Raw genomic sequence first — 24,933 nt, 5'->3', positions numbered from 1 at the left:
CCAAACCTGTAGTAGGAGAGCCACTATACCTGTACCTCGCTGTATCGACTGCTGCAGTTAGCGGCGTGCTGGCACGAGAAGAACAAAACGAACAAAGACCTGTCTATTACACCAGTGAGAGTTTGATAGACGCCGAAACAAGGTACCCTGCAATGGAAAAATTAGCTCTGGCAGTTGTGATAGCTGCCAGAAAATTGCGACCTTACTTCCAATCGCACTCAATCGTCGTAATGACCTCACAACCATTACGAATGATATTGCACAGCCCTAGCCAGTCAGGGCGATTGGCCAAATGGGCCATAGAGCTCAGTGAATATGATATTGAGCATAGACCTCGAGCAGCAGCGAAAGCTCAGGTCCTTGCCGATTTTATCATTGAACTAGCATCCGAGCAATTAGACTCCGAAATAGAATCTCCGTAGTGGAGCATGTATGTCGACGGAGCCTCGTCAAAACAAGGCTCCGGTGTCGGTCTAAGGTTAACTTCTTCAGCAGGAGAAACCATTGAGCAGTCATATAGGCTCGGATTCAGCGCCTCAAACAACGAAGCTGAATATGAAGCACTAATCGCAGGGTTGAAACTCGCCCTAAGCCTCGGAATTCGAGAGCTAAACGCTTATAGTGATTCACAGCTAGTAGCTAGCCAGTTTCACGGAGAATATGAAACGAGGGACGAAAGAATGGGGGCATATCTCGAAGTCGTCCAGAACCTCACCAGGCAGTTCGACAAATTCGAGCTAACAAGAATCCCACGAGGAGAGAACTCCTCAGCAGATGCGTTGGCTGCTTTAGCTTCCACGTCAGACCCCCTCGTAAAACGGATCATACCCGTAGAAGGAATAAAAAAACCAAGCATCGACATAGCTACTAAAGCCGAGATAGACGGCAAGCTAACAGAACAACCTGAAGGTACCTGTCCTGAAACGGTAGCTACCCAAGTTCTCACAACATTTTGGTTCCCAAAAACCAGAATACGTAGCTCTAAAAAGCATACCTCCGGGAACACAATCCAAAACACGGAAGGTATTCCCCGAAATTCAGACTCCTTGGAGCCTGATCTCACGAATCCCCCCGGGGGCACCAACTCGGACCCACTCATCTGCAGAGTTAAAACCATAAGCCGTTCAGCCCTTCAAAATTCATCTGGGGGCACCATCCAGACCCCGGACAATAATGAAGGAATTGGAGGTATTCCTCGGAATTCAGACTCCCTGGAGCCCAATCCTACAAATACCTCCGGGGGCACCAAGACACCAGGTCCCGAACAGGAACCTCCTTCGTCTCTTCATAACAAAGTTGTAGGGAGAGAGGATTGGAGAATTCCAATCACGCAATACATCCTGGAAGGAAAGACCCCACCCAGTAAATGGGAGGCTCGGAAGCTCAAAGCATTAAGCGCGAGATACTGCGTAATCGAGTCTGTCCTCCACAAACGAAGCGTTTCCGGACCTTACCTAAAATGCGTCCATGGCCTCGTTGCTATGAGACTCATGAAGGAAATGCACGACGGCTCTTGCGGGAACCACTCTGGAGGAAGAGCTCTAGACATCAGAATCAAAAGACAAGGATATTTCTGGCCCACCATTATTGCAGACTGTGAGGCCTATTCCTCTTTATGCGACAAGTGCCAGAGGCATGCACCGATTATACACCAACCTGCGGAAAAGTTGTCCAACATATCCGCCCCTTACCCATTTATGAGATGGTCCATGGACATCGTAGGACCACTAGTAGCATCAGGAAGTGGAAAGAAGAAGCTACGCTTCCTCTTAGTCCTAACAGACTACTTCACGAAATGGATAGAGGCTGAAGCTTTCCAACAGGTAACCAGAGTCGAGGTCGAACGATTTGTGTGGAAAGAAATCGTGTGTAGACACGGCGTCCCATATGAAATCGTAACTGACAATGGAGGACAGTTCATATCCCACGACTTCAAAATATTTTGTGACAGGTGGAATATCTGCCTGACCTTCTCAACACCTCGACGACCTCAAGGAAACGGCCATGCGGAGGCTGCTAATAAATCAGTATTAGCAAACCTCAAGAAACGCCTCGGAACCCAGAAGGAACTCTGGTCAGAAAAATTACCTGAAGTACTTTGGGTATGTCGAACCACCCCACGAAAGGCTACAGAAGAAACCCCTTTCTCCTTAGCCTACGGGATGGAAGCTGTCGTCCCAGCCGAAACCATTGCTGGTAGCCTCCGGCGGGAACTTTGTACATCCGACCCCGCAGCTAATGATCAGCTCCTAACAGACAGCCTCGATCTAATCGAGGAAAGACGGGACCGAGCTCTGATTCGCATTCAGAACTATCAGCAAGCAATGGCACGACAGTACAATTCCAAAGTCAGGCCCAGACAGTTCGCTGTAGGTGACCTAGTACTTAGGAAGGTTTTCGAAGGAACCAAGGAGCCAGATGCTGGAAAGTTAGGAACCAACTGGGAAGGTCCTTATCAGATCATCCATGTGGTACGACCTGGCGTTTACAAGCTCCGAAAGGTGTGAACCGGAGTACCTGAAATCAGATCGTGGAACGCCACGAATCTTAAGAGATATTATCATTAGGTACCTAAAACTCCTGAACTACGTTAGGCTTGATCCCTTGACTGGGTACGTAGGCAACTCCGTCATGAGTGCAGCCCCAACCTCATTTCAACACTTTGTTCACCACAACCAAAGGGGGCATATGTCTGATTAAAATCACATAGCTCAAGCAGCAATTGTATGATTACTATGATAACCATATATCTAATTACCAATAAAGCAATTATTCTCGATGTCTCAATTCTTTAACGACACAGGTCCCTGCAAACACGGACCTAAGGCCCTAAGAACCCTTCGGATCAGCTCAGGTCGCTATGAACCTGGACCTAAGGTCTTCAAATCCTTAATAATCTTGAAGGTCTTGAAATCCTTCAAACAAAGTCAAAACTTGATAAACTAACCTAAGGTCTTAAAAATCCTTAGGAACCACTAAAGGTCTTGAAATCCTTCAAACAACGTCAGGTCCCAACGAATCCGGACATAAAGACTTTAAATCCTTATCAAATCTCAAAGGTCTTAAAATCCTTATCAAGTCTCAAATGTCTTGAAATCCTTAAATACAAAGGTCTTAAAATCCTTATCAAACCTCGAAAGGTCTTAAAATCCTAAGCAAGTCCAATGGGTCTTAAAATCCCGTGAACAAATTCAGGTTCCTAAGAACCCCCCACCTAAGGTGTCTAAGTTAAACTTAGGTTCCTAAAAACCTTAAGCTAATCTCGATATTCCAAGAATTCCTCTTAAGGAACTAAAAAACGATCCAAGTCTACGAGACTTATCACGAAATCAGGGATCTAATTCGGAGGATTCACTAAACCTCTTAATTAGTAACCAAAGCATTCCCTATCAAAACTCTTAATCAAATTTGAGTTCATAAAAAATGACTAAGTCAAATCGAAAAACTTGAATCGAAACTGAAAGCCAAGTTCCGATAGATAAGAGGTTTAAAGGCCTCCTCAGGCCGACGAAGGTTCAAAAAACATCTTAACAAAAGCAAAGCTTTAAAGGCCTCCTCAGGCCATAAGTCTTAAAAACAAAAGAGACAGAAGCCCATTGGACAGAAATTTTGAAACATAAAGAGCATCGGCTCTTAACCTTCCTCGGATCCAGGATCAGCTTCATCATCCTTGTTCTTCTCGATAGGACCACCCTCCTTGGCGGAAGCCTCCACTTCAGCATCCTGGTCGACACCTCCTAGGGTCGTCTCAACTGGGACTAGATCAGGAGACATCGAACCCAAGTTAGAACCGTATTCTCCAGAAAACGCCGGATTAAACATATTAATCTCAAAAGTACCTGAGCTTTCGGAGAATTGTGGAATGGGGAGCTTGCTGACTGAGAAATCGGAAACTTGAGCTTTCTCGTACGCAGCAGCAGCCTCCGGGACCAAAACCATCAAACGGTGATACTCCTCTTCAGCATTCTCAATCTCCTTAGACAACAAATCCTTCAGAAGTTCGGTGTTCGCCTGAAGCTCCTGAGCATAGATCAGGGCATCAGTCTCATCCTTCTTTTTGACAAACTTCTCCTTCACAGAGGTCAGGATCTTGTTGTAGGCATCGGCTACCTCCTTCTTACCTTTCCTAACAGCAAGCTTAACTTCAGCTTCTTTGTTCCTTTGACTAACCTGGGATGAGGCGATCATCTCTTGAACCTGACGCTCAGCTATCCTGCGAGCAGCATCTAACTCATTGATCTTCCTGTTCTTCACCCGAATATCGATAGCCTGACTTTCGAGTTTCCCCTGCTGAGTGTCAGCCTTTAAACCGAGCCTCCCGACTTCAGCTTCAAGCTCAGAAACCCGAGCACGAGCTAGGTCGAGCTCCATTTTAGTACTCTTGAATAACTCAGTAGCCTGAGCTAAATCCCCAGCACTGGGAGTACCGTTCACGGTCTCCTCGAACCTCAGCTGAGCTCTGTTGATGGCTCCAGCTAACTAAAAAAAAAAAAGAGCTAAAAATTCAGAAAATATCAACTCAGAAGCAAACCAAAAAGGAAAACAAGAGTACGTACCTGACCCATGTGGTGAGCTATCTCAATGTATTCTTCCTTGTTGGTTAGACCATTGATTGAAGGCATGGAACATCCGACCATCTTCATATGCCTCATGATGGTTGCCAAACCCCAAGGGTCATCCAAGATCGATCCTGGTTTAGAATGGGTAAAGTTCCAGCCGACGGTCCCTCCCCGCGAAGACGAGGAGGAAGACCTGGCGGGCCTATCTCCCAAATCAGTCCGAGACCTCTTGTTTCTCGGAGGTTCGACCTCAGAGGGATCTCCAGCAGCTTGAGGGTTAACATTAACCGGCGGAATCTCGAGACGAGGAACAACATCTTGAGCTCTGGTTTCGACTGGGATGACATCCCCGACAGGAACAGAGGATCCATCGTCAAGGACCTCCTTCAGCGAGCTAAGGAAGGCTCCTCCTTGGGTCTTGTCGCTGCCTCGCGAAGCACTGGCAGCTGCAGCAGGTTTGCTCCTGGAACGGAAAGAAGGCCTCATCTTGGGAGCTTGAGTCTTTTCAGTTTCGGAAGTACTAGCTCCAGTCGAAAGATCTACCATGAAAGGACCTTCAGAAACTAAACAAAGGAAAGCTTTTTAGCTATCTCTAAAAGCAAATCTAGAAATAAAAAAAAAAGGGATAAGCGAAATCCGAAAAATACCTTCTAAATCTTCAGATGGAATTGGGTCAGGGAACCTGGCATTATATTGCTCCGGGAACCTAGCAGATCCAATGCGAGAAATGGTAAAAGACGCCCAAGTATTGGGACTTTGATACAGTTTCCGAAAAAGAGCTCTAGACAGCTTATCAGTAAGCTTGGGAGGATCTTCGATATCTGCACAAGAAACCAAGAGTTCAGCAAACAACAATAATCCGATATGAGCAAAGCACGTTCCTAAAACTCCTAACCAGTTATATCGGACCAAGTAATCGAGAGAGCACGACCCACAGGAACTGTTGAGGGGTCGATCTTGACATAGAAATATTTCTTCCTCCAATCATCATCACTACCGGAGGACTTAAAAAGACAGAGCCTAGGACGACAAGGAAGGTAGTAGGTACCGCTGCCACCATCCTTACTAGAGCTCTCCTTGATCGTATAAAGACTCATCAACTCGGTTAGCCCAACAGCGACCCCTTCTTCCTTGGCCCTGGTGATGAAACCATTTATCACCCGGATAACAGAGGGACAGAGCTGAGAGAGGGCCAGCTGGTAATGGTCAAGAAGATCTAACAAAAGGTCTGGGAGCGGAAACCGGAGGTGGCATTTAGAGATATATTTCTCATGAATGCAAAACCAACCCTCCGGGGCGGTTTCAGGGGTTTCGTCGGAGGAACAAACCCTGGCCAACTCCTTTTGACCGTAAGCTTGAACCATGAGGTTAACAACCTCTTGGATCTTCAATAAGGAAGGCGAGTGAGGTCCCACAGAGGCACTCCCACCAGAAGCATCCTTCTTCTTCACCCGCTTGGAAACCCTTCCTGCAATTGAGTCTTTGGCTTCTTTCTTGTCTCTTTTCATTTTCTCACCGATCTCCTGTTTAACTTTCATTAAACGTTTACCGGAGGTAGAAATTCCGGTCTCGCCGGAACCTTCTTTCGGAGGATCCATTAAAGAGAGAGATAAGGAGAATCGAAAGGGAAAGGGTGGAACAAGCTAACTAGATCTCTTAGGAACTGAAAATTCTAAGAACTTCGCAAAGGATTAATGGTGAATCGAAGGATGAAAGTAAAAAGAGAAACAAACGCAGTAAAATAAAGGAGTGGAGGAGGAATTACCTTGAAAACCGAGTGGAGGCGTGGAGAATATGGACAGCGGCAGTTAATGCTGCTACTTTATATCTTGTCAAGTCTCGATAATCGGAGCGAATATTTCAAAAAAACTCTTTCATCCGAGCCGTTGATTTCATCAAAAGAAATCTAAACCGTCAATTCAAGTGAATCATATCTTCGTTGAATATAGATGGTAATCATGATCTCAACAAAAAAATCTAGGTTGGACGGCTAAGTCTAGCTCCCGAGAATAAAGAAACCTAATCTCGAGAGCTGGGGGCAACTGTTGGGCCCAAATATGGCCCGATAGCTGAACAACAAATGATAAAGAGCAATAACGGGCCATGACAGGCCCATTACGAATTCAATCTTTGAGAAGAGCTAAGCTGGAGCCGGAGGCTGAGAGCTAAAGACTTTAACCAAAAGAGGTCACGGTGAAGAGGAAGCTCACACCATAACGGAAGGAGCGCAGGACCCGGTCAAAGGAAGCTGTTGCGAATTCCTCAATAAACGGAGAAGATCTCGGAAACCAGTTGGCTATGATCAAGCGGGACCAGAGGCTATTTAAAGAGAAAGGAACTCGAGAAGAAGGGGATCCTAACTATTATTCATATTTCACGATTATTCATATCAATTCTAAAGCATTTTTGCTATCTTTGTAATCGTCAGGAGAAACATCTTTGTAAACATATTCTTTACCCAAAATCATCAATAAAATCATTCATTCATCTTTTAAGTTCTTACGGGATTCAGCCCGCGATTATCTTTCCCTAAACCTTTCCTAAACTATAACCTGACCTAAAATCAGGAGGTGAGTTTAATCCCTCACACTATGGATATAAAAGATTTGAGATCATTTGTTAAGCAACGATTAAAACGAAAATCCGGCTGATGATTGAGTTGTTTAACAACGATTAAAAAAAAATCACTTAAATAAAAAGCTTAGATTAAAACATAATGCAGTGGCATTTCAAAGTAAATACTTTCAAAAACCAAGGGCACCTCAAAAAAGGGCCTTGTGTTTTAATAGTATAGATAGGTCCTAGATTTTACTACTTTTATACCATATTATAGGTCATATTTAGGGTCCCACTGGTAAACATCTCTTAATAGCAGAATGACGGAAAAATAGTTAAGCAACAGAAAAATAATTAAGCTGTGGAAACATTTACAATTTGCGGAACTACGGAATACATATTAGATTTATTAAAATATTTTATATTCTATATTTTGTTATTAAAAATATTAATAATTCAAATAATTAAACTAGTTATTATAAATGTGAAAGTGAAAATATTAAAATACTTTTCTTCTTGTTATAAATATTTTTCTTATGTTTCAATATTTTTTAATAATAGATTGGCATCTTATAATATTATAAAATGTAATTTTATAATATTATAAAATTATATTTTATTTAAAATTTGAAATGATATTATAATATAATTTAATAATATGATAGTGTTATTTTTGTAAATAATCAACTAAAACTCTCTTTTCCACTTAATGGAAAATTTCGTTGTATTTTTTTAGCGAAAAGGAAAATTTGCGTTTTTGCATTTTTTTCATTCTGTAACTTTTGTTGATTGGCAAAATAATCTCATTTAAAATAATTTGGAAGGATTTGATGGTTTAATGGGAGCGAGGAACACACGCTCGAGTTACTCGCAACTCCATTCGGAGATAGAAGCTCTCATTTGGGCAATTGAATGTATGAGGAATCTACGATAATTCTCTGTTATTTTCGCAACGAACAGTTCTCAGTTGGTGAAGATGATTTCGGAACCAAAAGAATGGCCAGAGCTTTGAAAGTTATTTATTAGATATTAATTTTTTAAGAGAAGTTTCAACAGCTCATAGCTCATTCATATACCAAGGACACAAAATTTGAGGGCGGACACTCTAGCACGCAGTGCAAGAAAGAAATCGTCGTTTGTTATTCATATGGATGTGGAGCTACCGGTTTGGTTTACAGAGTTTATATGAGTTTGTTTTGTTGCTGACAAAAAAAAACGTCATTCTGCCATTCCAAAATGTTACCAATCAAAGACTTTTTATTAGGTATTTTGACTATATTTTAGGTAATTTTCAGGTCTAGGTACGTTTTAGAGCAATTTGGAGAATATGTATCAAAAATGAGCTTCAAAGGAAGAAAATAAGTAGCTGTGTACAAAGTGGAGTTAAGACTTGATGTGAGTGTCGACCAACGCTTACATAGCGTCCATCAACTCTGGTACGGATTGATGAAGCCAATATGACTTTCACAAGTTGCAGTTTTGCCCAGAAGTTTCATTATTTGCAAAGAAACCCATGGACATGTTTTAGTCTATGTATTTCTATTTTCCAGACACTGTTTAGACTAAGCTTTATTATCATAGAGAGAGATTTCTGAGAGAAGATCATACCTCTTTTAGAGATTGATTGGGACTCCTGTATTTCTTATCCTCAATTTTTTTATGTAATCATTTTTCATTATGATTTGTGTTTCTTCTATCATGTCTAAGTAATCCATTTTTTAGATCTGGGGATTTTCTAAGGTTTTTATGAACTTGTGATTGATCTGCTAGATTAATCCATTATTTCCTTCATCATGATTGATATTACTGCTTGTTCTTAGAGTAATTACTAGGAACTTGATCTTAGGATATTTGGATTAAAACGAGAGTGTTATTGATATTCTGACCTGAATCATGTTGAGTTAGGTTGCTAGACGCAACAAGATTAGGCCTAAAAAACTTAGCGAACATATTGAATTGAATTGTTACTGCATGTCTAGAGAAAGTGGCCATGCAACGAGAGTTGGCATTCAAAGATCTAGACTTCAGCAGTTTATCACAGTGAGAGTTAGATAACTAATAATCGAATTCGAGTTTTAGAATTTAACTTGATAAACCCTTAGCAACTATTTATCTTAGTTTTGATTGCATGTTTAATTTCCTAGATCAAGCGTTTTCTATCTGTTTACCAATTCTATTGTTTTGTTTGATTTTCCGCGTTTTGTTCTACCTTTACAAGTAACTGATATTCTATTTGTGATCCACATTCTATGTGGATTCGATTCCCAAGTACTGCAATCAATCTCTTATTTGAGAGAATGCTCTTGGATAATTTGAGCATATCAAATTTGCTGTTGTTGCCAGGGAGTATTTGATTCACCATTAGACTAGGTGAAAAGGCATAGTCTAAATCTCATTTTATTTTTTTACTGATAAGTTCTCTTATTTTTTTAAAGGTGAATGCCCAACAGCACCAAAAGTAACAAGGAAAGTGAACTCTTAGACCATCCAGATTCTACTCAGCTGGAACATACAATCCACCAACACAAGCGGATAGCATCGATCGATGGTTAGACAGCACCGTTCGATGTCATCACTGACACAACGTCCCTCGACGAACAAGAAACACCGTTTGACGCTGATGGAGAGCGCAAGCTATGAAACGTCAAGATCAAGGGTTTGGTCGAGAAGCCGTATCGTGTTCTTGAAGGTAACTTCAAAAACAAGATAAGAAAGCGCGAATACTCTTCACAGTGTTCGTTAGAACTCTTAGAATTGCGAATACTCTTTGCAGTGTTTGAGAAAACTCTTAAAATAAACTGGAAATCTTATAAAGCAAAGTTTGTCTTACAAAAGCCGTAATAGAGTTCCTTATATAGAACTCTTAAACCGTCATTAAAATCTTTAACCTAATAGAAAAGGAAAAACACAAACCTTTGTGTATGTTAAAAACATTAGCCGACGTGAAGACATTATAACATTTAAATTAAAAATATTACGATATATGTGATATCGTTAAAAACAGAAAGGCTAAAATATCGTTTCTACATCTATCATCGCCATAAGTACAGCTTAACCTAGATTTCTTCCCCCCATCTATATATATTGAGGCTATAATTAAAGACTTCCCATCGAGCTCTCACAATAAACATGTCAAACGAAAGAAAAATGTGCCTTATTAAGGATCTCAAACTCTAACTCTCAAAATGCTTCATTGCTGGAAACAAAACACTAAATATGGAGGAGAGAGTTTTGAGTCCGTCCGGGTAGACCAAACCATAAGATACCTTTCCTCACACTAATATATATATATATATATATATATATATATATATATATATATATATATATATATATATCGATTCTCAACCAATACTGATCCATATTCTAATTTTTTTTCTTATAAGGGTGCTAAAATCCAGGCTTCATGCAAAAAGACCATAATATTGAACCATAATCAAATTTGGGAAATTCATCTCTATGCGTACAGACCATAATCTAATTTGGGAACTTCATCTCTTTGTATCATCTGCCTAATGGAAAGATTCATCCTCTTCTCTGTTGCTCTCTGCAAGGTGATTAAATCTGCACATTTGTTTGAATTTCAGAAAGGGATATTAGACAAACACACAAATATAAATCTTGAAATCAAGCACAACTCTGATGGAAACTTAAATAATAACTTACACCAACTGTAGGGACATGAACAACCTTTACTATAACTATTCAACCGAGAAAACTTAGCATGTTCTTCCTCTAGGTCTCTCTTTTGATACGAATTTAGTTCTTCTCTTTCCTACTCTTCTCAGACTCCCTCTGTTTTTTTTTTTTTGGAACAGAGACTTCCTCTGTTGTAACTCTTCTTTTTAGTAAGCCCAGATGGTTCTCTATCTCTCTATATAACTTTCATTCGGTTCTGATGCTAATACTTCATACCTGAAAACATTTAAGAATTTATAAATCTATCATATTTAAGCACAAGAGTATTTTTTATCTTCTTATAAAAAAAATACTTGTCTTTGAGATCCTCAGTTCTGATGCTAGGAACGGTATATTATTTGAGACGATCCATCTTGAACTCCCTATTCCATTCATCATTCTCTGTTTCCATTGCTGGTTGCATGTTTCAAGCTACAACTAGTCTCCAATCTACAAATCTCTCATAGTTAATATATATAAATATGAAACAAACAAAAGATCATTAGAAAGCCTTTTTCAAAAAAAAAAAAAATCAATCCATCTAAGTAACCAAATCTCATAAGCTATTCGGAAATATATGTAGACTCTAACCTTTGAATCACGTAAGTATTTTAAGGTTAGCTGAGACACATAAAATTTAAGGTTCGAGTCAGCGTTTTGTTTGTTAATGTAGTGAGGGCAGAGAAATAATAGCAGAAAGTAAAACACACAAGTTTATCTTTTCGAATTCACTAGAACAAGAGAGTCTTACACCAATCTTTTCTATTACAAGAATCCTTTTGGATTAGCCTCAATCCTAAGCTAAAACTCACCCTAGAGTCTAGACTTCTGTTTATCAGGATCCTCCAAACCCCGAGCTAAACTCCCCCTGAGTCTAGGCTTCGATCTTCCACTTCTCGGAAGTACTTCACCAAGTACGTCAGTACCCAACGCACACCAGTGACACAAAACGCTTGATCCTCCAAGCACACACACAGCTCACCACGAGCTACACACGATGGCTAACTCCACCATACAAAGCGCCAACACTAACGCCACCAAACTAAGTCCACATCAGACTCCATCGACAACTACTACAGACACTGCTTCGACACCAAACAGATACACCAATATACAATGAAACCCCTCTCTCTATTATGTGAGGTCTGGATTTCTCATAAGGCACGTCTCTCCTTATATAGCAGACCAGAACTTGCTCTCCACGTCTTTAACTTAATCTCCAAGTCTTCTACTTGCTCTCCAAGTCTTTCCAATACACATAAGGTAACTTTCCATTTACCTTAATGGAAAACTTCATCTTCAAGTAAACTTTGTTCTACTTTATGGAAAACGTCCATATGTCTTCAAGCACATATCTTCTTTCCTTTTCCAAGCTCATCAAGTTCACGCACATCACAAAACTCAATCTATCATTCAGTTTCATCTTCATGAGACACGCCTGTACTACCTCTTGTAGTACTTCACGAACTAATACAGAACACCTCTGCAAACTGCATCTTCATTGATCTCTGATAAAAAAACATCACTGTCGCAAAGAGATGATCAGAGAAGATGAAAATTACTTTATTTGATTCACCTACAAAAAGGAAGCAAAGTAAAGAAAAAAAGACTTAGGTTTGTTTGTTAACTTTTTTTTCCCGGACTAATCTGTTTTGTTATTAAAATTGGGCTTAGTCTAAAGTTTTTGTTTACATGTTTCATCTATGGCCCAATTATTTGGCTCATACGTAATATCTACACAATTGATTATTAAAACGTATGCTAAACTCAAAATTAAAAATACAGATTTTTTTTGTTTTTATAAAAAATACATTTTTGTCATCATATATATTATTTTACAATGTAATATTGAATTAAATAGTTGTAATATGTCACGTTGCTATGTAATAAATGAAAAATTGTTTTTACAAATTATTGACTTGACTAATGTTTTATGTAATTTCGATTCAAATAAATATATTAAAAACATTATATTAACTGCTTCAACAAAAAAAATCAATATAAAAGTACTGTACATTTAAGTTCTAAAATCATTTCGTTTAACAACAAACTAAATAAATATGTTAATTGGAAAATATATAAAACGAAGTAAGAAAAAAGAAACAATGTTTACCAAAAAGACTTTATATGCCGAATTTATTAGAAAATAAGTTTTACTAAAATAGATACATTCGATAATTACAAACAAATTATATATAGTCCAAAAATGAAAGATAACATCGGCACGGACGCTCGGATGAAGCTTAAGCTTAGTTTGGATTAATCGAAACAGTTGTAGTTTTTTGAATATTTTAAATAGTTTAGGATTTAATTTCCTAAACTAAAATGCGTGATTAGATCTGAAAACTGTGACAACGAGGTCGCCTCGTCACCCCCTCCCTGCCTCTCTCGTCAAAGTCTAAACCTTCCCCAACTGCCACTAGCGGAGATCCCAATGCTGTGATTTCTACTCTTCACTCCACTTTCAAATCATTTTCTTATTTCTCCAACAACACCACCTTTTATGTAACCACACCATCTATCATTGGCGGTTCTTAAAACCTTAGTAATCCGATCACAATGGTCTGGTTCCCCCTGTTCTCTTACTGACCCTCTCACTCCCTGCAATCATGGAGATTCCACTCGCATTTTATCAAAGCTTAAGGTTAGAAGATAACAAGACTCGTAGTCGAGATTCCTCTTATTCCAATCGCAATGTTTTCAAATTCCCGCGGTTTTCTGGATACGATTTCTCGCTCCGCCGAAGAAGATGGAGGAACCCATTTGCGAAAATCACTTGTTCTTCTCTAGTTCAAGGGCTGAAACCAAAGCCGACGCTTAAACCGGAACCAATTAGAGAAATCGATGATACCGGATCGAAAGATCCGGTTTTGGGTGGTGATACCCAGATCAGTAAACCTGCCGTCGCGATTTGTAGTCAGATCGAGAAGCTCGTCTTGTGTAATAGGTTAAGGGAAGCGTTTGAATTGTTTGAGGTTTTGGAGATTCGAGGTAGTGTTCGCGTTGGGGTTAGCACGTACGATGCGTTGGTGGAAGCTTGTATTCGTTTGAAATCGATTCGGTGTGTAAAAAGGGTTCACGGGTACATGCTGAGTAATGGGTTTGAGCCGGAGCAATTTATGATGAACAGAATCTTGATGATGCATGTGAAATGTGGGATGATTATCGACGCACGTAGGTTGTTCGACGAAATGCCGGAGAGAAACTTGTTTTCATACAACTCCATTATCTCTGGGTTTGTTAACTTCGGTAACTATTTAGAAGCTTTTCAGCTGTTTAAGATGATGTGGGAAGAGCTTTCCGATAGTGAAACTCATACGTTTGCGGTGATGTTACGTGCCTCGGCTGGGTTAGGTTCTATTGAGGTAGGGAGACAGTTACACGTCTGTGCGTTGAAGCTAGGAGTCGTGGATAACACGTTTGTCTCGTGTGGGCTGATCGATATGTATAGCAAGTGTGGGGACGTTGAAGATGCTCGATGTGTTTTTGATGATATGCCTGAGAAGACTACAGTTGCTTGGAATAACATTATAGCGGGTTATGCGCTCCATGGTTACAGCGAGGAAGCACTGTGTTTGTTGTATGATATGCGAGACTCTGGTACGTCTCTTGATCAGTTCACCCTTTCGATATTGATAAGAATCTCCACAAGGGTTGCCAAGGTTGAGCTTACAAAGCAAGCACACGCTAGATTGATTCGTAGTGGTTTTGAGTCGGAGATCGTCGCGAACACGGCTCTTGTAGATTTTTATAGCAAATGGGGTAGAGTAGATACTGCTAGATATGTGTTTGATAAGTTGCCGAGGAAAAACATAATCTCATGGAACGCTTTGATGGGTGGATATGCGAATCATGGTCGAGGAGCAGATGCGGTCAACTTGTTTGAGAAGATGCTTGCTGCGAAAGTTGCTCCAAATCATATCACCTTCCTTGCGGTTCTATCAGCTTGTGCTTACTCAGGTTTATCTGAACGAGGTTGGGAGATTTTTCTGTCGATGAGTGAGGTTCACGGGATCAAACCAAGGGCGATGCACTATGCCTGTATGATTGAGATTTTGGGTAGAGACGGTTTATTAGATGAAGCCATTGCTTTCATCAGAAGAGCTCCTTTGAAACCGACGGTTAATATGTGGGCAGCGCTCTTGAATGCATGTAGGATGCATGGAAACTTAGAGCTCGGAAGAGTGGTTGCTGAGAAACTCTATGGAATGGAACCTGAGAAGCTCGGTAACTACGTTGTGATGTATAATGTGTACAACAGTATGGGGAAAACTGCAGAAGCTGCAGGAGTTTTGGATACGTTGGAGAGCAAAGGTTTGAGAATGATGCCGGCTTGTACTTGGGTCGAGGTTGGAGATCAGACTCACAGTTTTCTTTCAGGAGACAAGTGTGATTCATACAATGAGGCGGTGAAAAGGTAACTTTTTGTGACTTAAGTCTAATCGTTTATTATCTATCTTATTATCTTCTTCAATGTCTTAATCCAAAGTGATGAAACAGGCAAATATACCACAAAGTTGATGAATTAATGAAAGAAATTTCCGAGTATGGGTACTTGGTGGCGGAGGAGAAGAACCTTTTATCGGACGTGGATGTAAATGAAGAACTAGTAGTGAGATATCACAGCGAGAAGCTTGCGATAGCTTATGGATTGGTGAATACGCCGGAATGGAATCCATTGCAGATAACTCAGAACCATAGGATATGCAAAGAGTGTCACAAGGTGGTTGAGTTTATATCTTTGATTACAGGAAGAGAGATTGTAGTGAGAGACGCGAGCAGGTTCCATCATTTCAAAGAAGGGAAGTGTTCTTGTGGAGGATATTGGTGAAGCGGAATGGTGTCGAGGAAGTAGAAGCAGAGCTCAAAGTGTCGATGTTTCCTTTTCTTTTTGTTTCTTTGCGCTAAAGATAGAAATAGTGTGATCATGTAACGGTTTCTATTCTTGTTTCTGATTCTTTATCAATAAAGGGAAGAGCTTTGTTATTACTGCTTATAGCACAAAGGACTCATGTATATTGAATCTTGATTGTTGAGTGATTAACTAAGATTTGACCCGCCCTAATTAACCAAACTAATTACATATCTAAATATATCATTAATTTAATGAATATTTTAAAATATTAAACTTATTTTAAATTAAAATAATATTAATATTTACCGTGCATGTTTTTATTCTTCTTATAGATCATGTATATCTTACGATTGAAAATGTTCACTAATTCATTATAGTTTTATATGTTTTTAGTCTTTACTTTAATTATGGTAGTTATGATAGTAAGTAGAATGTAGATTTAGTAATTAACATGATTGTGGCACATGTTAATTTTATATTTAAGATTGTGACATGTGTTAAATAAAAGTTTTGATATGAATAATTATTTAATAGTAATTTTCTTTTTTTAGAAACAAAGTATTGTAAATAAAATAATTTCCATAAAAATATTAAATTAATAGTAATTTTCTTTTTTTATATCCAAAATAAAAATTGTAAAAGCTATATAAAAATAATTTTCCTTTTCAAAAATTCTAATTTTCCTTTTTTTTAAATCATGAACAAAGAGAATTATAAAACAAAAATATTAGTTTGATGATATTTAAAAACAAATGATAAAATTCTAAAAATACAACAAACTGTTTAGTAGTAAATTTAAATATTTTAAAAATGAAGAATTCTAAACAAAAGAGAGTTGTAAAAATAATCTTCTTATTTTTCCTATAATTATCTAATTTTCTATGGAAGCCCTAGACCTAAGATTAATGTTTCTACACAATGTGGTATGGATTTCGAGTTTCATATATGGTGGATTATTAGGTTATTGTAAAAAAAACAATTATAGGAAATTTTCAGTATTTTGCAAATAATACTCCGTCTGGTGTGGATCTTATAAAAAACCTTATGGTAGTGTAATCAAACATATATCCTCATAAACTATGTAGAATTGTTAGTTTTAGCTACATTTATGTATTGTTTTTCATAGTTCGTATAAACATAACTAACCAACATTAAAAAGGAGAATTTTCATATTATTTATATTATGTTTATCTATATTTATATTAGTCTGTAAGTTAGAAACTAATATATAGTTACAAGGAAATAAAAATATCAATATGTATTGATCTATTATTAAATTTAAAAACTAAATCAATTTCTTTAGTTTCAAAATTGAAGTAATAATATATGATTGAAATGATTTTCCAATTTTTGTTATATTCGATTAAGAAAATCCAGAACTAATTGGAGCAGCTTCTAAAGTATGTAAGCTTTATATACTAAAAATATAATAATATGTACATATTATTGTTATCATAAAATTTATCTAATAACATGTTGACAGTTCAAAATGAACTCACATGAACAAGGATTGAAAGAAATTTCCAAAGAAGTGCATTTAATTATGGATGAAACTTATTTATTTGAGATCAAAGTAAAAAGTATAAATTTGATATTCTTCTCAATGCTTAAAGATTCATAAAAAAATCGTAAATTAAATATACTTTATATTATGTTTGGTAGATTTATTATATGTGTAACTTAATACTTGAATTTTTATTTTTATGTTTAGTCAACTTTCGACAACAAACGTAAAGATAAGAAGAGTAAAAATAAAAAGAAACAAGTGATAATAGAAAAAGCCAAAACAATTAGACTCAAGTGATATTTTTTTTTAATTTTATCTTAATATCAATAGATGTCTCTGTTCATTCGTTAATATAAATTTAATTTTTTGTTACTACCATTCTTCGTATTATAATTGTTTTAGTAGTGTTTTACTGTTATCACATTCTTCAATGAATAATCATAAAAATTAGGATATTGTCATGTTTTGTTTTTAGATGTGTTTGGTCATAGAAATATAATATTTGGTGATTAGCTTGATTCAACTTTCAAATTCTTTAGATTTCACTTTCATTCGTATTTTTTAGGTTGGATTCCATTTGAATATTCGCATATGGCAAAATTTGCGCCATCATTATTGAAATATAAGTAAGTACCAAAACTTCTGTGAAAAACAACATTTTTTTCATAATTGTTTTTCACACAATATATGTAAAAAATCATACAATTTCACTAAAAAGGATTTTTCATTATTAGGTAGTTCATTAAATTAAAATATTAATCAAAACCCGCGCAACTCACGGATCCATATCTAGTTTTACTATAAAACATTGATTACATTTTCGTTCTCATACGTTTTTTTCTTGAATATATCGATAATTTATTTTTCAATATGCAAGTAGATATGAACGGAGACTAGATTCAATTGGGATTTTTTTTTATAAGAAATAGATCCAAATGGAACAGAATTGAGAAATACTGCTGGAACTTATGGAGTTTTGTAACGACTAGAAAAAAGTAATTTCATTTTCACCTATGATATTACATATTCCAATTCGATTGCATACCATAAAAAACGGTATTCATGATTGGATCTGTTCGAGCAGATAAACATATAAAAAAAAAAACTTTTTTAACCACTTTACTTTTTTATGTATTTGTATTTCATTGTTCAAAAAAATATTTGCAGAAAAAGATGGATTTTTACCTATTTTTCCACTCAGCCATCTCTCCTAATCGAAAAGGGATCAAATCCGAACGAACAAAATGTTGAATTAAATCTTACCAGTCTCTATTGGGGGTTATTACTCATTTTTGTACGTGATGTTTTAGTTTCGAATTATTTCTTCAATTAATATCATAAAAAGAAAGAGTAGTAATTTTCTAAGTCAAATACTTCAAATTACAATTATAATACAAAATTCCAATTAAATATAGAGAAAATGACTCATATAGCACTAGTCCAAGTTTTTATCCCCAAAAGAGCACTCAGGGTCAAAAATCACAAAAATAGGTTTCATTAAGTGTGTCATTTACCTTTATGCTCCATGATTAATTAAAAAAAATGAAAATCATTTTACTCGTCTTCTCCTCTCGTCATCATCGTCTCCTCTCTCCGTCGTCGTCATCGTCTCCTCTCTCCGTCGTCGTCTCCTCTCCTCTCCGATGTCGTCATCATCTCTGACTTCCTCATCTCCGGTGTCGTCATCATTTTCGGTTTCTCCCTCAGATCTGTCGTTTTGCCGCCGTCTCAATTGTCGTCAAAGGTTTCTCTTATCCCTTGTGTGTGGTTCGTATCTTTGTGGAGAAATAGTTTGTATTTCAGTGTTTCCTGGTTGTTGATAAGATCGTTCTTGTGTGGTTCGTATATACGTATGATGGATCTGTGAAATCATGCCTTGTTCTTAAGATGGATCTATAAGATCCAAAAATATTTGCTTTTGTGTGTTTTGCAGAGCTCTGCAAGTGCCAGCGACGACAGAGCTCCGGTTACACGGGGTCAAAGACATCATCCCAATTGCGTCTGGCAAAGGCGGAGTTGGAAAGTCTTCCACTGCTGGTAATATCAGAGAATCTTCCTTAAACTTTCCGTGAGAGAATGAAATTCAAAATGATATTGTGAAGAATGAAAGTATGTAACTTTATGGTTGATTTTAGTTACCTTAGCTGTTGCATTAGCAAACAAACTAAAACTGAAGATTTGGTTGCTTAATGCTGATGTGTACGGACCATTTGTTCCAATCATGATGAGTATCAATCAAAAGCCTCAAGTAAACCAAGGTAAGGTATTAGATGATTCCTATGTGCTTTGTAATGTAATCTCTATGTGTTTAATACAGACCATTTGTATGGACCATTCCTATGTGTTTGAAGCCATAGAGAACAAATGGTTCGTATCAATCAAAAGCCTCAAACAACTCATGATGAGTATCAATCAAAAGCCTCAACCATGATGAGTATCAATCAAAAGTCTCAATCATGATGAGTATCAATCAAAAGCCTCAACTGAAGGTTCAAGTTATATCTTCTTCTTTTTGTTCTTGCAGATTTGGGAAGGTCTTGGAAGGAGAAATGGAGATGTGTCTGAAGATTGCGCAAGAGACAGGTGTTTTAGTGGATCCAATGTATATTTTAGCTGCTTGGGAGAGAGCAACAGAGCTTGTGCAGGAGGACGATAATTCGAGCATTGTAGTGATGCTTCACACTGGAGGCACTCTTGGGATATTTGGTCTTGCTCAAAGATACAAATCTCTTTTCGCCAACTTGAATGATTAGGCTTTTTTTTTGTAGCATACCATTTCCAAGACTTGAATAGACATCAATCTAAAGGTTCAGTTAAGCTTTAGCTTAGTAATCATTAAGTTTTACGTGTTATGCTGTATTTGACTTTTTGCTTTTTCGATTTTGGAAGACTTTATTCAAATTTAGGATAGCTATCCTGAACAAGAATTGTTTTAAGATTGTCTTGATAATTATTTTCTGGAAGGCTTTCCCGAAACTACACAAATCTTCTTGAAATTTTTAAAACTCTACACATTATCACAAGCACAAGCAACATGAGACTAACAATGTCATAAGAAAATTCATGAGCTTACCAAAGATATCAACATGCTTAAGGAGAACAAGACACCAAGAAAAAAGTTTTTCAATTTTGTTATCATCCGATTTTCTGGAAGGTTTTCCTGAAACTAAACAAATCCTTCCTGAAACTAAACAAATCCTTCCTGAAACTTTTATAAACACTACAAAGTTTCACAAGCACAAGCAACAAAAGACTAACAATGTTATAAGTTTTCCTGAAACTAATCAAATCCTTCCTGAAACTAAACAAATCCTTCCTGAAACTTTTATAAACACTACAAAGTTTCACAAGCACAAGCAACAAAAGACTAACAATGTTATAAGCAACATTTCCTTCAATAGATGCAAACAAACAACAAATGAATATGTAAGTAGTGATATAAAAGTAGAAATTAAAGAAACCACTCTTAAATTAAATTTTAAATTTTTAAGAAACCATTCTTAAATAATTTACTTTATATCATAACATTTTTCCTTTTTAAATATTAAATATTCAGGCAGTTATTTCTAAATATGTTATTTACTATCCTAACATTTTCTTTTTCTAAATAAATATTAAATTTTCAGGAAGCCATTCTTGAATATATTACTTGATATCCTATAATGATATATATGCAAGTTTTGTTAATATATACATTTTAATTTGCTATTCTAACATATTACATTTTAATTAAATAATAAATTTTCAAGAAACAATTCCTAAATATTTCATATTGTTATCCTAACATTTTTCTTTTTAATTAAATATTAAATATCCAGGCACATATTCTAAATATATTATTTACTATCCTAACATTTTCTTTTTTAATTAAATATTAAACTTTAAATATTAGATTTCAGGAAGTCCTTCCTGAATATATTACTTGATATCCTAAATATGATATATATGCAATTTTTGTTAATATATACATTTTAACTTGCTATTCTAACATATTGTCTTTTAGTTAAATATTAAATTTTCAAGAAGCCATTCCTAACTATTTCATCCTGTTATCCTAACATTTTTAATTAAATATTAAATAGTCATGCATGCCTTTCTAAACATATTATTTACCATCCTAACATTTTTAAAAAATTAAATATTAAATTTTCAGGAAGCCCTTCCTGAATATATTACTTGATATCCTAATATATTTTCTTTTTAATTAAATATTAAATTGTCAGGAAGTCCTTCCTAAATATTTTACTTGCTTTCCTTAAACTTTATTTTTAATCAAATATTAAAATTTCAGTGTAAACATGTTATGTAACATCCTAACATTTAAAAAAAAAATTAAATTTTCAGGAAGCCCTTCCTGAATATATTACTTGATATCCTAATATAATTTCTTTTTAATTAAATATTAAATTGTCAGGAAGCCCTTCCTAAATATTTTACTTGCTTTCCTTAAAATTTATTTTTAATCAAATATTAAAATTTAAGGAAGCTAGTCCTAATTATTTTACCTGCTATGCCGACATTTTTTCATTTTTAATTAAATATTAAATTTTCAACAATCCCTTCATAAATATTTTATTTGCTATCCTAATATTTTATTTTATTTAACTATTAAATTTTCAAGAGATACTTCTATATCCAATGAATTTCTTATATGTGTTCTCTGTTTTGTAAACAATGAACTCTATTTGGAGATTTTTCAATTTTTTATTCCTCTGTTTTATATGTATTTTTTGTTTTGTAGACAATGAACTCTATTTGGAGATTTCTATAGCCAATGAATTTCTTATAGATTTTGATTATATTGTTTTGGTTGTTCCGGAAGATTAAGTTCCAATTCAGGATAGCCATCTAGAACAAGAATTGTATAACATTCCTTACACGCTTTTTGATTCTCTTCGAAACTGATTTATGTAATAAAATACACTCATTTTATTTTCTGGAAACACATGTCATGTGTTTAGCCAATATGCACTCTATTGGTAAGAATCATATGAATTTATCTAATTTTGGAAAACAAAATTAATCATTTTGTTAGGATTTATTGCATTTATGATAGCATGTGACATATTTAGGATGGGCTTCTAGAACATATTTTGAGTGCATTTGAAACAAAATCTCAATTATACATGTCATGCTTTAACCAAAATAAGATTTGTACACCATATTGGTAACAATCAAATGAAGTTGTCTAATTTTGAGAAATAAAAATTAATCAAAGGTTTTAGGATATACTGTATTTAGGATAGCGTGTAACATATTTAGGATGGGTTTCCTGAACATATTTTGAGTTCATTTGAGAAAAAAATCTCAAATATATATATCGTTTATTATTTGATTGTTGCAGGTTATATCCGGCCTTGATTTTTTTTTCATAAGTGGGAGCAAATACACCTTTTGTGATCTCTAATCTGAAAGGAAGTTTGTTGGTCTGGAATGAGACGGTTAGAAAGATAACTCTCATTATTAAGCTTTAGCTTAGTAATTATTAGGCTTTATGTGTTATGTTGTATTTGACTTTTTACTTTGCCGATTTTGGAAGACTTTGTTCAAATTTAAGATAGCTATCTTGAACAAGATTTGTCTTAAGATTGCCATGATAATTATTTTTGAATTGTCTTGTAAGATTTTTTTTCAAATTTAGGATAGCCATCTTTGTTCTTAATTAAATATAAATATCTTATATCGGTATAATTATAACACTTGGCAAGTATAACACTCTTGGCATAGCGGCTGCACACTAAGATTCTCTTTCCAATAGTTCTCGGGTTCAAGCCTTGTGCTTTCACAATTTATCCTTTTTTAAATAATGACTTATGTTTACTCATTTTAATTTTCTGGAAATCCATCATGAATATGTCTAATGGTATCCTAGATAAGATACATTTATCTTTGTGAATAAATAAGTTCATCTTTCTTTAAATAACTAAAGATGTGCGTTCTGAGGTTCAATCCTTGTGCTTTCACAATTTATTCTTTTTTAAGTAATGGCTAGTGTTTACTCATTTTAATTTTCTGGAAACTCATCCCGAATATGACAAATGGTATCCTAGATAAGATACATTTATCTTTGTGAATAAATAAGCTCACATTTCTATACATAACCAAAGAGGCGCGATTTAAAGGCCAGACATTGAACAAATGATGTCTTGTAAATGCAAAAGTGGTGCTGCTTATAAAAAAGAATGTTTTATATTAATCTGTCAATACGTAGATCAAAGCTTAAGACTAGATAAAAGTTAACAATCACTTTACAATCACTTTGCATCTGTCAGAGAGCTTTAGTTCAAAAAACCATGGCATACTAAAAAGGTTTTAACAGAGAAAAAAAGAACCTAAGAATGCAGCAAGCATATCTTTAGCTTCTGGACTCCAATCATAACCACAAATATCTTCATACACACCAGCATAATCGCAAGACCTGAGTGTTCAACAAAACTCAAGAGGATCATTAATTATATTTCTCAATCAGTGCTTTCAAAATGACACAGAAAGATTTTGTCATTCTATCGAACATGTTAAGGGCATAACCAAATCTCATCAAGATAGAAACTTTTGGAGAAGATAAGATGGATTACCTTAGCTTTTGTACTGCTCAAAGTGAATCACGAATTGCTTTGTTATATCTGTTCAATTAATACAACAAAACAAACTTATTAGTTCTCAAACCATTATCATTGAAGATTGAAGCCTCATATTTGAATCTCATAACTCCAAACTTTGGAATCATACCGAGATGGCGTTGGAGAATCAAAGCTTCGTGATTTTCGTCGGAGTTGATGATAGTGCTCGTCGTCGCCGGAGTTGATTGGGATTCCGTCGTCTTGGTGCCGTCGTCGTTAGAAACATATCGGAGATAATAGAATCAAAGCTTCGTGCTTTCGTTGGAGATGATGACATTATTCGTCGTCGCCGGAGTTGATGATAGTGTTCATCGTTGCCAGAGTTGATTGAATCTCGTCGTCGCCCCGTCGTGAGAGAGATCGGAGAAATAATAATCGTGTGAGAGAGAGAGAGTCGTGAGAGAGAGATATCATAGAAGTTTTCTTATTTTTTTAATATAAAACAAGGGTATTAAGGACATTTTGTCCATTAATGAATGTCATTTTTGTGACTTTTCCCTTCTGGTGTCATTTTTGTGATAAAATTTTCAAAAGTGCTATTTTAAACAATTGCCCTTAAATATACCACTAAAATACTAAACTTACAATTATATATTTGAATATATTATTTATTTTTGGATAATTTTGTTATTTTAGTTAAATTGCTGATAGGTATATCTACATCTTGTTTTATATAGCTTACCATTTATTTTTTTGGTTGATTTTTTTTAAAAAGTATATAATTAATTATTAAATATAAAAATTAGAAAAAACCTACCGCAAAACATTTGAAACACGTCCCCTTGGGAGTCCTACTCCAGTTTAGATGGGCCTCGACAAAATATCATTCGATTTTGTCCAAACTCTCCGTCCGATCTGTTGTTGAGTCCAAATCTTAAATATTATCATCTTATTAGAAAATTAATATGATGTAAAAATTTTTATTAAAAAAAACATACAAACAAGTATCCAACTGTTCATCAGGATCTAGAATATTTAAATATTCTCGTCCAAATTAAGCAAGAAGATCATCGACTGTATATGAAGCATATGGTGCAGATGAAAGGGATATCATCTCAGATGCAGGAGGAGGGTTTTATACTGCAATTGTTCTAATCCTAGTGTTCTTGTCTTAGAACAGATCAAACTAAAGAGAGAGAGAGAGCCGTATGGCTTAGA

At 35.9% G+C, this 24,933-nt stretch overlaps 2 protein-coding genes and 2 long non-coding RNA genes across 5 annotated transcripts; 2 read left to right on the top strand and 2 right to left on the bottom strand.

Moving 5' to 3' along the window:
* Positions 1 to 3,633: 3,633 nt before the first annotated feature.
* Positions 3,634 to 6,157, bottom strand: LOC130500061 (uncharacterized protein At3g60930, chloroplastic-like). Its single transcript, XM_056994760.1, has 4 exons — positions 5,455 to 6,157; positions 5,207 to 5,380; positions 4,557 to 5,122; positions 3,634 to 4,479 (listed from the first exon to the last, which is right to left on the bottom strand). The coding sequence occupies exons 1-4, from the start codon at positions 6,155 to 6,157 to the stop codon at positions 3,634 to 3,636; spliced, it is 2,289 nt and encodes a 762-aa protein (XP_056850740.1).
* Positions 6,158 to 13,122: 6,965 nt separating this feature from the next.
* Positions 13,123 to 15,780, top strand: LOC108833323 (pentatricopeptide repeat-containing protein At5g50390, chloroplastic). The gene is made up of 2 exons (XM_018606750.2): positions 13,123 to 15,210; positions 15,294 to 15,780. Exons 1-2 carry the CDS (start codon positions 13,403 to 13,405, stop codon positions 15,622 to 15,624), a joined length of 2,139 nt encoding a protein of 712 aa, XP_018462252.1. The 5' UTR covers positions 13,123 to 13,402; the 3' UTR covers positions 15,625 to 15,780.
* A 3,039-nt stretch (positions 15,781 to 18,819) lies between these two features.
* LOC108833325 (uncharacterized) lies at positions 18,820 to 20,126 on the top strand. Its single transcript, XR_008938532.1, has 3 exons — positions 18,820 to 18,899; positions 19,089 to 19,192; positions 19,680 to 20,126. It is a non-coding gene; the product is annotated as an uncharacterized LOC108833325 (long non-coding RNA).
* Positions 20,127 to 23,293: 3,167 nt separating this feature from the next.
* LOC130499571 (uncharacterized) lies at positions 23,294 to 24,919 on the bottom strand. 2 transcript variants are annotated; one of them, XR_008938447.1, is made up of 4 exons: positions 24,714 to 24,919; positions 23,885 to 24,630; positions 23,731 to 23,778; positions 23,294 to 23,573 (listed from the first exon to the last, which is right to left on the bottom strand). It is a non-coding gene; the product is annotated as an uncharacterized LOC130499571 (long non-coding RNA). The 2 variants fall into 2 exon arrangements; XR_008938446.1 differs by lacking the exon at positions 23,294 to 23,573 and having other exon boundaries at positions 23,581 to 23,778.
* Positions 24,920 to 24,933: the final 14 nt, after the last annotated feature.

The sequence above is a fragment of the Raphanus sativus genome, chromosome 9 (assembly GCF_000801105.2).
Source record: "Raphanus sativus cultivar WK10039 chromosome 9, ASM80110v3, whole genome shotgun sequence".
Lineage (NCBI taxonomy): Eukaryota > Viridiplantae > Streptophyta > Magnoliopsida > Brassicales > Brassicaceae > Raphanus > Raphanus sativus.
Note: the sequence above shows the minus strand (reverse complement) of the source record. Positions and strands in the feature narration are given on the sequence as shown.